The 12,933-nt window shown below is 37.4% G+C and overlaps 1 protein-coding gene across 1 annotated transcript; it reads left to right on the top strand.

Annotated features, from left to right (window-relative positions):
• The first annotated feature begins 383 nt into the window (after window positions 1-383).
• LOC140143689 (uncharacterized) lies at window positions 384-12,367 on the top strand. Its single transcript, XM_072165505.1, has 11 exons — window positions 384-469; window positions 875-1,066; window positions 2,026-2,148; window positions 3,203-3,346; window positions 3,933-4,145; window positions 4,686-4,847; window positions 5,409-5,547; window positions 6,390-6,556; window positions 7,303-7,386; window positions 7,971-8,220; window positions 9,246-12,367. The coding sequence occupies exons 3-11, from the start codon at window positions 2,026-2,028 to the stop codon at window positions 9,311-9,313; spliced, it is 1,350 nt and encodes a 449-aa protein (XP_072021606.1). The 5' UTR covers window positions 384-469; window positions 875-1,066; the 3' UTR covers window positions 9,314-12,367.
• Window positions 12,368-12,933: the final 566 nt, after the last annotated feature.

A 12,933-nucleotide genomic window follows, 5' to 3' on the forward strand; every position in this document is an offset into this window, starting at 1 on the left:
TTTTGGAGTGGCCCTATTTTCTTATCTTTCTGCTTCACATATATCAACATCAGCCATATTGTCCATGTAATAAAGCCAAAAAACTTTTTTTAAGAGTGTCTCTTGTACATAAAAGTATAGGAAACTGAAAAGCATGTTTTCTGGAAGAAGGAAGCACTTTTTATTAAAAGTGTAGAACAAGCCAGGAGCTTTGAACTGTTCTTTTTACCCTCTGAAATGGCCTTTACTGTGGTGCCAAATGTGCAGAAACCATCGATATGGTTGGGGGCTTCCCCTCGACTTCCCTACCAAGGCTTCGCCCTGACCCCACCGGGGCCCTTAAGCGGGCCCCGGACCCCCAGCCGTGTTAGCGCGAGAGCTTCGCTCGCTGCACTCGCTAAATCGTCGTGCCATATTTGTACTGGTATATGATGCAAGCCAAGATCTCCAATTGCCATCCAAAGTAGAAGAAGCGTATGGACATGAAAAGGTATGTTATTAATACATTAACCCTAACCGAACTCATGGTTCGGAAGGGAAATAAACAAAAAAGGAGATAAGATGAACAAAGAAGTCACTTGGCACCCTATGCGACGCAGAAGATCACCGCGGAGGTTACGCTGCCCTGGGCAGCGATTCCGTGGGTATGGGTATGACTTAGGCTGATTACGTCATCGCATCACATGCCCAACATATTATCACATATTATCACATCATATTAACAGTCACAAAGCCCATAATCTCTATGACCGTCATCGAGCACACATTTAACTGGTCGGTTGTGCATAGTAACAATGTGTGTATCAACAATGATTTAGATTTCGGAATATTACCCAAATATTCTATTGTATACTACCATTTAATTTGAAACTTTTTGCATTGTTTTCATCAACAGACAAAATCCCGGTACTCTGATTTCACAGGACTTGACTTCCTCCATTTCTGGCTCCAGAGTGTCTATGCTTATGCTGTACCTATTCCAAAGAAGAAAAAGGAGGAGAAGGTAGAGACTAAGCAACCTCATTGCTCCCCACCTGTCTTTGTTGTTGGGACGCATAGGGACAGCCTGTCATCAGATAGAAAAGATGTAAGTTTTGCATGATGTATTGTGGCATACAAAGTAACCCCATGTATTGTAACTTGGCTTGGTGATTAAAGTATATCCCAAATCTGTTGCACAAAACTGTTGACATTGATCAGGGTTTCACCTGTCACTATATAGCTTGTAATTCTATGGAATTCTATTGAAAAGATGTTATCTTGAAACTGCACAGGCTATACCATTTTTCACCCTAATGTGGCAGTGACGTCAGTGGGCATTTCATTGGGTGTAGCCTCAAATCGCTTGCTAGTGTTTGCTCAAAGCGCTGGTGTACACATGCTTAAAGACACCTCGTAGATGCGCGAGCAAATCAGCTGCTTCAACACATTGATGTCACTGCCACATTAGGGTGAAATTATAATGGTATAGTGTAGTCGGTGGATAGGACAACAAAAGAGCTCTACAGATATCTTAGGCAAAGTTAGGCTACAACAGGATCAAAAGTAAGCATTATGAAACATGGACTTCAAGCATAATGTAAGTTAAAGCCACACTCATAGATAAATCACTGCTGGACCATACTTTCCTCAACACTTTACATTTGATGTTTAGTTATCAACTCTGGGAATTAATTAATCAGAAAAGAGAGAAATCTAAGAACTTGTCTCAGGTGATAAGGACCTCTGTGCAAACAATAAGTTAAATTCTGAACCCATGCACAATGTGTGGATGCTAGCAGATGGTAGTATGAAATACCGATAGACACTTCCAGAAAGAATTATTTTAGCTATGCACTCCTGAAGGAATTAGTGTGCTGAGGCTTGCGGATCAAGTCCTAGGCGTTGTGCGTGTAGGTAGCGTACTATAAATCACTGCTATTTTTTTGGGGGGGTTTATATCATGAAAGGTATTATCATCATTGATCAATTCTTAGAGCAGTTAGACAAACACTTTCATACAAAACATCCCTGTCACTTTACTTTATATTCTCTTTCCATACACAGATGACAGAGAATCAACAACATCAAACAATATACAGTGCAATTGAAGGAAAGCCATATCAGAAGCATGTGCTTCGCCAATTCCATATGGTTGAAAACAGTCTGAAAAACAAAACAGATCCTAAGGTTAGTGCTGGTACTGAATAGCTGTATAGAAATTATGATTTCAGTACTTATAACTATTATTTAACTCATGTTGCTGTTTGGTTCAAGAATCATTCAGTGACTGTTAAGTCTGTTAAAACTCTGAAATGCCTTAAGATCAGAGATATCTAAAACAGGTCATCTGCAGTATTGTGCTAGGTGAAATCCATCCAAGTTGGGGAAAAAGTATAGGATACCCACTATGTTGTACAATAATCCTGCTGAGCACCAATATGATCACCTTAGTGAATGGTTCACTTTCTGTTAAAGCAATAATGTGTGATTTGCACAAAGAATAGATTCCTATTTAAATGTTTGTTTTCACTGATCACATTGTCCTCTTTTAATTTCGAGCCAAACAAATGAGGTATAACAAAGAACACGGAGCATCGCGCTCGACGTGTGTACACATAAGCTGACATCCACAGGAGATGTTAGCAAGCAGTCGATCGATGAACTCTGAAAAAACCGGGTCGGTTTTAATATAAAAAGTTAAATTTTACTGTTATTAAAGCACTTCAGGCTTAGTCTTTTACGTGGTATTTTAGTACACCACCAGGCATTATAATTATGCAAAAAGTAGAAATCCGAGTAAAATTGAGGGCGTCACTGTGAAGCAAATCACACATTATGGCTTTAAGTATACAGGTTCAAACTGTAATATATTGTAAACCAGGCAAGATGTGTTTGACAACTGTGGTTTATTTCGGGTGAAATTCATACACCTCTTATGGAAGACATGGCCTTAATGTTGCACAATCCACATAGGGAGTGTGAATTTCAAATTCGCTTATCTGAATGGGTAACTCTTGTTTGAAGTCTACACCCCCTGTGTGGGAGATTAACACCATGTCTTCCATAGAGGGTATATGGATATTAACTGGAACAGCCCAATGAGAACTTATTTATGTAGTGACACATTTTAATTTGCCGCAAATGGAACAAATGTGTTTACTATACAAATTCATCCCGCCAATGACCGCTGCTATTTCTAAATGCTTGTCTGCAACTAAATTCAATGTTTCTTTTGATACAGCTGGTGGATTTACGCAGACATATAGCAGAGGTAGCTTTGAAAGAACCCTACATGGGAGAGAAGATACCACTCAGATGGCTACAGTTTGAGAAAGCTATCATAGAAGCTGTCTCAAATAATACAACTCATATGCACATTCAAAAGGTAAGAAATATCATAGACCAATATTGGCATGGCCAAATGGGGAAGCAGCAGTCTTGTCCCCTCTTTTCCCCAGTTGATGCTGGCCACCCTGATATTTAAAATTTGTTAGGCGTTTTTGTACTTTTTAGCCCATTTTTGACCATTTGCCCCAAAATGTTCCCCCTTGAAGGCTGTCTTACCCACCCATCTCTGAAAAAGTCCTGGCTATGCCACTGCAGGCGTATACTCAAACATGATGAACGTATTTGATCAATTACATTGCTTACATGATCTAGCTGCTGTGAGTTTTAAAAATTTAAGTTGAAGAACATGTATTATGTTGAACTAATGGCAGAACTTTTCTAATTTTGAATGTATATGAATGGTTTAACTTCTTGTATTATGTATCATGAATGATTAGGGGGAGGGTAAATCAATTGGTCTTTTTCAACTGTATATTACATCTTTTAGTAACATTTCAAAAGAATATAATAGAATAGCAAGCTGTGGATATTCAATGATTTATACATTTATTTTCATCTGTTTTTGTCCCAACTTATGTAGTCCACAGTTAGTTATAGATTAGTTGTATTGTCCTCATACACAGGTGCGTGACCTGGCCAAAAGTTTCAAGATCAAAGACAACCGTGAGTTTTCTACCATGCTGCAGTTTTTTCATGACCTTGGGTGTATCGTGTACTTTGGTAGAGATAAGAGAGGCAAACACAACCAAGCCTTGCGAGATATAGTGGTATTAGATCCACAGTGGCTGATTGATGTATTCAAGAGGATTATTACAGTCAAACCTGATTGCAGACAGGTGAGCTTGATGAAATTTTCTGAAACAAGATTTTATTTTTAAATTAATCTAATACTGGAACTGAAATTTGAAACTCACTTTGCTATGTATCTATGAAATGATGGTGTGATGGCAGGGAAGTTCAATGCCACTGCAGGTCCCATGTATTTGACAATTGGAAGTGGAGTCCCCTTTTCTTGTTTATGGCATGCTCTTCCACTCTCTCATATGGATTCCTCAACTCCTTTTTTTAGCAGCACTACTATAATGCATCAAATTTATAAACTTTAATCCAGCCAAAATCATGTAAAACGATGCACCAAATCGCATCAATTGAACCATAGTTTTTCAAAAAGCTTCGGCTTCTGAGGGGGGCACATTGCCACTCAAACACCCCCTTTTCCGCTGATGTGGTGATCTGGTCTCGCAGCCATTCTCACATGATATCCAAGTTCATTTGATTTCCCTTGCTGGGTAACTTAGCATTTTTATCAGCCCTGGTGAGTGAGTCGGTGAGTGAAATCATAAAAAATGTATACTTCTTTTTTCTTCAAATTTTAGTGGTCTACATTCTGCAATCTCTGGCAGAGGCTGAGAGATGATGGTATTCTTGAGGAAGAGTTGATAGATCATGTGTGGGAGGACTTCAAGGGCCTGAAACCAACATTCATCTCACTTATGGAAATGTTTGATTTGCTGTGTCCTCAATATATCCCAACAAAGGTATTGATATAAGTTTGTATCAGAAGGTATTTGCCTTCATGTTAACTTTATTTCCATAATCAAAAAAAGACAAAATGCATTAATAAAGATTAAACCAAACAATTATTGAGGGAATGGATGAAAGGCCGGTAAGGCCTGCATTGACCTTCCCCTTTCATGAGACAGAAAATGAAAGCAAAATATAAAAGGACTATCATACAAGACAGGCTCCTCGACTTCATTGTAAGATGAGATAAGATAGTGCTTGATGATTCTTGTGCAATATTTTTTTTATTTGTTTTATTAATAAGTGTTTTTCTGTTCCTGTTGTATTTTGATTAAGCATGTATTGATTTTGTATCTTTTATACCATGTAAAAAAAAACGCAATTTGGCCTTAGGGCCACAAGGTTATTTTTTAATAAAATTGAATTGAATTGAATTGAATTGAGATAGAATTTGTATTTTTCAATTGATTTGGATTCTTATTGATTTCATTTAGGTTAGGAAGTTCCTATGGTTGGACCAGTGATTCTAATCTTAACTGCTTGATGAAACATTCCTTTCCATTCACTCTCTACAGGATGACAAGAAAACCAAAGAAACTAAGTTTTACTATGTGCCAGCATGTTTGCAGCCAGGCAAGGAGACCAAACCAAGAAGTGGTGTGGATGGTGATGAGGATAGCATTTTCTATGTTGATTTTGAAGAATTCTTGCCAGGTTAGTACACAACTAAAATGCTGCCCATCAGTGTCACATTCTGGTGTAGATCTGAGACCACAACTAGGATGTGATTCACTGAACTTTTAACTTATCATACCATAAGTAACCCATCATAAAGTTATGATGACTTATTACGCAGGGGTGTGATTCTTCAGGATTTATTCTGATTTCCTGGATTTTATTGATTTTCAGCTGTTTTGGGGGTATTTTTCAGGATTTTCTACTACTTCCTGGATATTTCACACCTTTGAATCACACCCCTGCTGTGATCAATTTTGAATCTTCTTTGTGTCGTGAATGTTAGTGAAACACAAGGTTATCTGAGGTCATCCAGGGGTCATCTGAGGTCAAATTAGTAAAAACTGTCGCATGGGCATGAAACTTGGTGGGTACAGTTACCATTTAAAGCCAAATTTTTGGAAGGTCATTTCGGGGCCACCAGGGGTCATCTGAGGTCAAATTAGTAAAACTGTCGTATGGGCATGAAACTGGGTGGGTACAGTCAACATTTAGAGCCAAATTTTTGGAAGGTCATTTCGTGGTCACCAGGGGTAATCTGAGGTCAATTAATAAAAACTGTTGGATGGGCATGAAACTTGTACAGTAAATATTTAGTCCAGGGTGGGTGGAGTAGGTGTGGGTACTAATTGGTTACATTTTACTGAACGGCCAGCCAGGGGGATCGTGTGGTTCGCGAACCGCTGTTTTATATTCATAGCCAAATATTTCATTCCACAAAAATGAAAACATTGAGGGAGCCCGTAATTCATTTGACAAAACTTTGATCTCAAAATTCATTATAAGCAATCTTGACTCATCTTTGTCTTCTAACCAATCAGATGGATTGTTTCATCGTGTGTTGGTTCATTTTGCTCGCTGGTCTCAAGAAGATGGTCATCATCCTCCAAAGCTGCACTATCGTCATGGTACATTCTATGTGGGAGCACAGAAGAATAGGCACATTATTGAGCTGTGCATGAGGCCTTCTAATCCTGCTTGTATTAAGGTTAGTTTCAGATCAGAGGAGAGAGTCAGTGGCCATATTCTTGGACAGACCCTTAAAGTTGGGTCCTTCAGTCATGTTTTGCTTTTTACCCATTCCCAAACACTATAATCTTGAAATGCTGGCTTAAATTTTAGATTGAAATTGTAATGAGCAATTATAAGTAGCTCATAATGCTCTGCATGCTAGCCATAGGCTTCAACGTAACGAGTCCAACTTTTGAGATATTTTCACAAAATATCAAGAACTATCTCAAGAACCACTCAACCAATACTAGGCTTGTCTGTACTCATTTTGATGCATTTTTCATGCCGATACCAAATATTGTCATAAAAATGTACAATTCTGAAATTTTTGATTCTGAAACTTTTGAATTAAAAAAAACATTTGGAAGTTGTTGTCTGCTGTTGACACCGGCGTGGAGAGAGTTAACAGAATGGTCAGCTGCAGATCCGTTGGATAACACTTTTTTAATGGGAAATGAACTTTGCTGCTTGGATATGTCACGATGAGGTTAGCATTTATTCCATATTGAAAAGCGTGTTCCAACGGATCTGCACTCGACCGGCCTCTAAGGTTCTTCCTTAAGGAATTTGGTCACCTGACAAATAATCTCACACACCATGCCTCATAAGTTGAATATCTACCAAACCAGATAAATGTTATCATGCATTTCAAAATTTAATGTTAAAGAGCAACCTTTGTGTTTTCTTACATTAACATTTGTTCTGTACCATCCTGTTATGTAGGTGATGGTGAGAAGGCCGACTGTTGTGAGTAAACTTCGCAAGAGGGAGGCTCACCGTCAAGCCTGTCCAGGAATGTGCTCACAGGTAAATAAGATAACCAAACCTATTCATAGCTCTGAAACTAAACCCTAAATCAATGGTATGCTCAGGATGGCAGACTACCTGGGGCTTTCGATTGCCAATACAAGAAAACTGGGCTGATTTTGCAGAAAGCCTAGGGGCTTCAGCCCCAAAAATCATCTCTCCTTTGGAGCTCTATGGGCAGGTTGCTGCTTGTCCTACAATATAGGCCTATAACCTTGATCTTGACCTTTCTGAATCTTGACACCCAGTGATACATTTATCTCTCTCTATTTAATTTTTCACCCAATGACCCTTGCTTTCATCCACTATCACTCCTTTTATTGCATGTTCATTTGTTTGTTTAAACCTATTAAAATCACAGTAAAATAGTCCAATTTGATGAGATTTCCATAAACATAATCATGTTTCGGTAATGTTGAAATAAAACATGTGTTTCACACTGTCGTTCAATGGCCCCTGTTACTCAAAGCCCCACAAGTAAGCAAAGGCATGTCACTTGTATGGCAAGTTAAATCCACCCCACCTTTTCTTCATGATGTACAGGTATTTAGATAACATTTGTTACACTTTGTTTATCCTTACAGGTGCAAAGGAAGCTTGATAACATCCTTGACATTGTGAAGCAGACCTGGATTCATGGCATTCAGTACAGCTTCAAAGTGCTATGTGAGGGGTGTTGCAATCCGGATCAGGGAATGCCATCTGAAGACTCATCAAGACTACATCTACTGTGCTTTCATGAGTGCACCCATGCTGATATTGACTCAATATTCTGCTCCAGATCAGAGTCTAATGTGGAGACTGAAATCTATAGAAAGAGATTTAAAATTTCAGGTAAGCTTCAAATTTGAAATGGACCGTCCCACCAGAAGCTGTAGTTTGGGCAACCTCATGTAAACAACTCTTTTTAAAACCAGAAAGCAAATGGTGACCTACTATTTGAGTTAAAAGTGACCTACTATAGATGAGGTGACCTCAATATTTATCAACAAAGACAAGGGACTGGTATATCGAAAAGCTTGATCGAACTGCACACAGCCACTGTACTGTTCTACAGCCTTATTGTGATGTGGCGGGTTTTTTAAAAGCATGGGTCCTAAACAAAATATGATGCGCGCACATACTGCCAGGCAAAACACAATGTAAATTCCAATGATGTGTGCGCATACTGCCAGGCAATGACGTCAGAAGTCAATATGAAAATGAATAAACAATTGAAGCAGTCAATAAGAATAACTCAAATAGTTTTGTCCTGAAAAGTCAGACCTTACCTGTATAAGCAAATAAAGCCGGAGAGTTTTGCTTTCATCAACAGCGAACCTGTTAAATTGTATGATGAATACCATTCATCTATCAGGTAATGTACAGTTTGTTCACAATGCTGTTGTTAAAAGGGAGCACAGTGGCCGAGCAGAACGGGCTCCGACTCGTAAACGGAAGGTTGCGGATTTGAGCCCGGCAATGCCATCGTGTTGTGCCCTTGAGTAAGGCACTTTATCTCGATTACTCTCCACCCAGGTGTATAAATGGGTACCGGCATTCATAAATGATATCCCTATAGCAACATTACATGTAGGAGTCTAGCCCAATAGCCAATGAAAGAGAGATGGGCACTCTGATCACTGTTTATACAGGGTTGTCTCCTTTTAATATCTCTATAGATATTTTTTTAAAAACAGGGAAAAGGAATTGGCAAAATTCTTACAAAATGTCATGATACTTTCATAATTAAGTTGGTAGTGATCTCTGTATTTTTAAAAGAAACAAGTTTGACATCATGTGAACTTCATTATCACTTATTGCATATTAAATTTGACAATTTACCTGTCAACATTTTGTTACAATATTGTATCTTGCAGATTGCCAAACCAAAGAAACAAAGAACGACCAAAGCAAAGATGGAAATGGCAACATAAGTTACTCTTAGAAACTGTGAATACAGACTGTCCATTGTGTGTCCTTCCTTGCTTGCATGATGGGGCCGAACGTAAAGCAATTGGTCTGGAACAACTGGACATGTGTAAAGAATACTTTATGACCATTACATCTCAAGTGACCTAAGTTGTATATTGTATGCTCACAGATCATATCATTGTAATTTCTGTATCATGGCAAATAACGTATTACTTATTGAGCTGTACACATGTGAAGTGAAGGGCAAGTAGGGTCCAAGACAAAAGCAGCTGTCAATGTAAAATGTAAAAAAACAAAGTAACATTGTGTCTTTAGTCAGAATAGTACAAAGGGATGCGGATGATTTACACTACTCAAAAAAATCAAAGGATAAGAATCTGATCATCTTTATTTAAACATTCTTGAATTTTTTTTTGTTCTCATGGTGCAAACTAAGGTGTTTTTCGGTGTCAAGGGATATCAGTACTTGGTACTGATCTGTTGCCTACTCATTACTGAATGAAATAACATTCATCTGATTTACAAGATTAATGCTGTGTTTGTTTTAAAAATGTTGGTAAACAATTCTGATCCTTAAATTTCTTTGAGTAGTATACATATATACCTTATGTTGCTTTGAGTTTGATAGTGACGTCACTGTGTGGTTTAGGTTTTGTAGCCTTGAAACATGCGAGCCATTCTCAGAATTACAGCATAATATGCTTGCATGTATTAAAGGTGGCACAATAGAAACGCACTCACACATACAGAGAAGCATTTTGACATCACTACCAAATAGATACCAGGTATAATTGTGTGCTATTCATCACTTTGTGGTGATCACAATTAGTGTTGGGCAACTAAGTTAACTGAAGTTGAGGTCGCGACTGGTAACAACATGTGAATCAACTTCTGCTATTGTCAAAATTGACTTTATAACAGCTTATGAAATGCCTATTTTATGCCATAAAAATCTCCATTGCCTTGAAAATGAAAAATGTTCAAATCATCTAACTGCAGTAGAATTTTTTGAAAGTTTTTGAAAGTTTATTAGTTTCCGTACTTTAATAACACATGCATGTACAAGTGATGCACCTTGGTGCATGAACATACATTGTTTTCATGTATATTTACAACAATCCAAACTCCCGAATTTTTTTATTCGCCGAAGTCACCAACTCAGTCGAAACTTTCAAGCTACAGACTAGTCAACTCCAGAATAGTACATGTTGCCCAACACTAATCACAACAGTACCTTTAGAGTATACTGCACAAGTATAGAAATGTGGAAGTGGCAGGTAACTGTGGTATCAATACTAGTATCAAAGGTGCAAGCTTTTGATATTAATAGAGACTTACCATTTTTTACTGCAGGTACAGTAGCTTTTATATGAAAATATGTTGTAATTTTGACACTAAACAGTATTGTCAGTATTATTATATTGTGACATCATCTGATCCACTCAGACCAAAGCTGGATATTTTGAAAATTGGGTTATTACCATTATTAATCTACTCAGTACATAAGCTTGCTGATGTTGAAACCTGCCTGTGAGTCCATGGCATACTTGATAAGTTGGTTGCAAAGACAAGAACTGTTTATGCCCATTTCCACATGTTATATATTTATCTATTTTTTTGCTACTTATTCTTGCCCATATCTCAATTTCATTATTGCCTCCTTTGGTCTTATTGGATCAAATCATGTCACATATCAACTTCATTAAGATGCCTTCAAAGAGTATTATGTGTTATTTTTTTAAATATTTCCGTCCCATATATTAAATGTAATGATTAAACATACTGTAAAACCTTGTCTACAAACATACAGTGTGTTTTTGATGAAAGCAAAATTAAATCGAGACAGCCGTAAATATGCCAATACAATCTTACAATAGTATTTGTTTGTATTGGGGTCTGGATTAATTTAGCTTTCATCAAAAGCACTCTATATGCTTGTAGAAGAAGTTTTACAGTATCTTAATATTTCCGTCCCATATAATAGAGGTTATCCACTTCACTCATGTGTGACTTCTAACAAAAGGCGCTGGTTCCCGCAGTATTCCTCATTCAAACCAATTCAATGCACGACCTCACAGTTACCTGCATGACTTTGGTGGGTTATTTTGAAACAGTCATAGTTGCACCTGCAGGTACTTCTTTTGAAAGTCCTAAACAAGGTATAGCAGTCGCTGATAGTAGGATATGCAACTTGTAGAACACGGTTATAACCTCTATGCGAAGATAAAAGTATTTTAAGCCTAAAAGAAAGTCAACTTTTTGCTATTTTACCAATAAAAAGGTCCATTCCTGCATACAGGACTGGATTGATACCTGTTTCATTTAGAATAATTGCAACATTTCTAAAATACACTCAGTACTCTACTATATTTTTTACTATGCTCATTTTATTTGCTATAGATAAAACAGGTAGTCACTATTCCATTGAGAATATAGCAGATTCAACCCATAGTGGGACGTTTTTCCAACGAATCCAGGCTGCTGGTAGATCATCGGCCAGTCATGTATAGTGTGATATGCATGATTGCCCGGTAGCCTGAATTTATTTGAAAAACATTCCATGATGGGTTGAATCTGCTATAATGCTTGTTACTATAATGAAAGACGGAGATAAAAAGACTAGATTGCGTCTGAACTAGACAGAAAATGCCGCACTGCGAAGGTCGGCAACCAATCACGGAGCGCCTTTGCCCTGACATCAGACGCGAACTAGTTTATCTCTGTCTTTCATTATATTGAATTGTATCTGTTGCTAGTATGAACAGCCAGTCAAACTAATTGTTTCATGCACTACAGCTGAATGAGCATGTATAAACATGAAAAAGCCCTGAACCATTTTGTGGTAGTGTATACACTTATGCTTATGGACTCAATTTGTGGTAAATCTCTATTCAATCCAAAGAGTTTAAACCCAAAGAGAGGCAACTCAGAATTGCCCTGTCAGGAACACTATGGAAATCCGCCCGCCATATTGGCTTGTTATTCATGGAGACTAAAATAGAGTAAAAGTCTAACATCAAACAAAAATTGCCTCTTTAAGGGATCTGGAATGAGCATTTTGAGCGTTTCGACAGTATTTTTTTTGGGACATGAGAGCGGCATTTTCTGTCTAGTTCAGACGCAATCTAGCGAATTGCATTCTGAATACGAAGAATTTATTTCTGATATCAAATACTTTTCATTTTTTGAAATTCACGATATAATACAAATTTTATAACAAATTATTAAAATTTGATATTTTTCACATTCTTGATATATAACAGTCCTCGGTAAATTTTATAAATCTAATGATATATTCTTAAAGTGTATGTAGCTGGGAGGAAAAGCCGACGATCAATTGAAAATTTTGACCTTTCATATTGAAGACATGGATTTTTTCCCCAAAAGACCTAATTTTTTTGGTGTTTCGGGGAAAAAATCCATATTTTCAATAATGAAAGGTCAAAATTTTCAGTTGATCGTCGGCTTTTCATCCCACCTACATACACTTTAAGTATAAATCATCAGATTTATAAAGTTTACTTTAGTACTGTCAAATATCAAAATATCAATTTTAATGATTTGCCATAAAATGTGTATTACATTGCGTAATTTCAAAAATCACAATTATTTGATATGAGGAGGACATTTTTC

This window comes from Amphiura filiformis, unplaced genomic scaffold, assembly GCF_039555335.1.
Source record: "Amphiura filiformis unplaced genomic scaffold, Afil_fr2py scaffold_25, whole genome shotgun sequence".
Classification (NCBI taxonomy): domain Eukaryota; kingdom Metazoa; phylum Echinodermata; class Ophiuroidea; order Amphilepidida; family Amphiuridae; genus Amphiura; species Amphiura filiformis.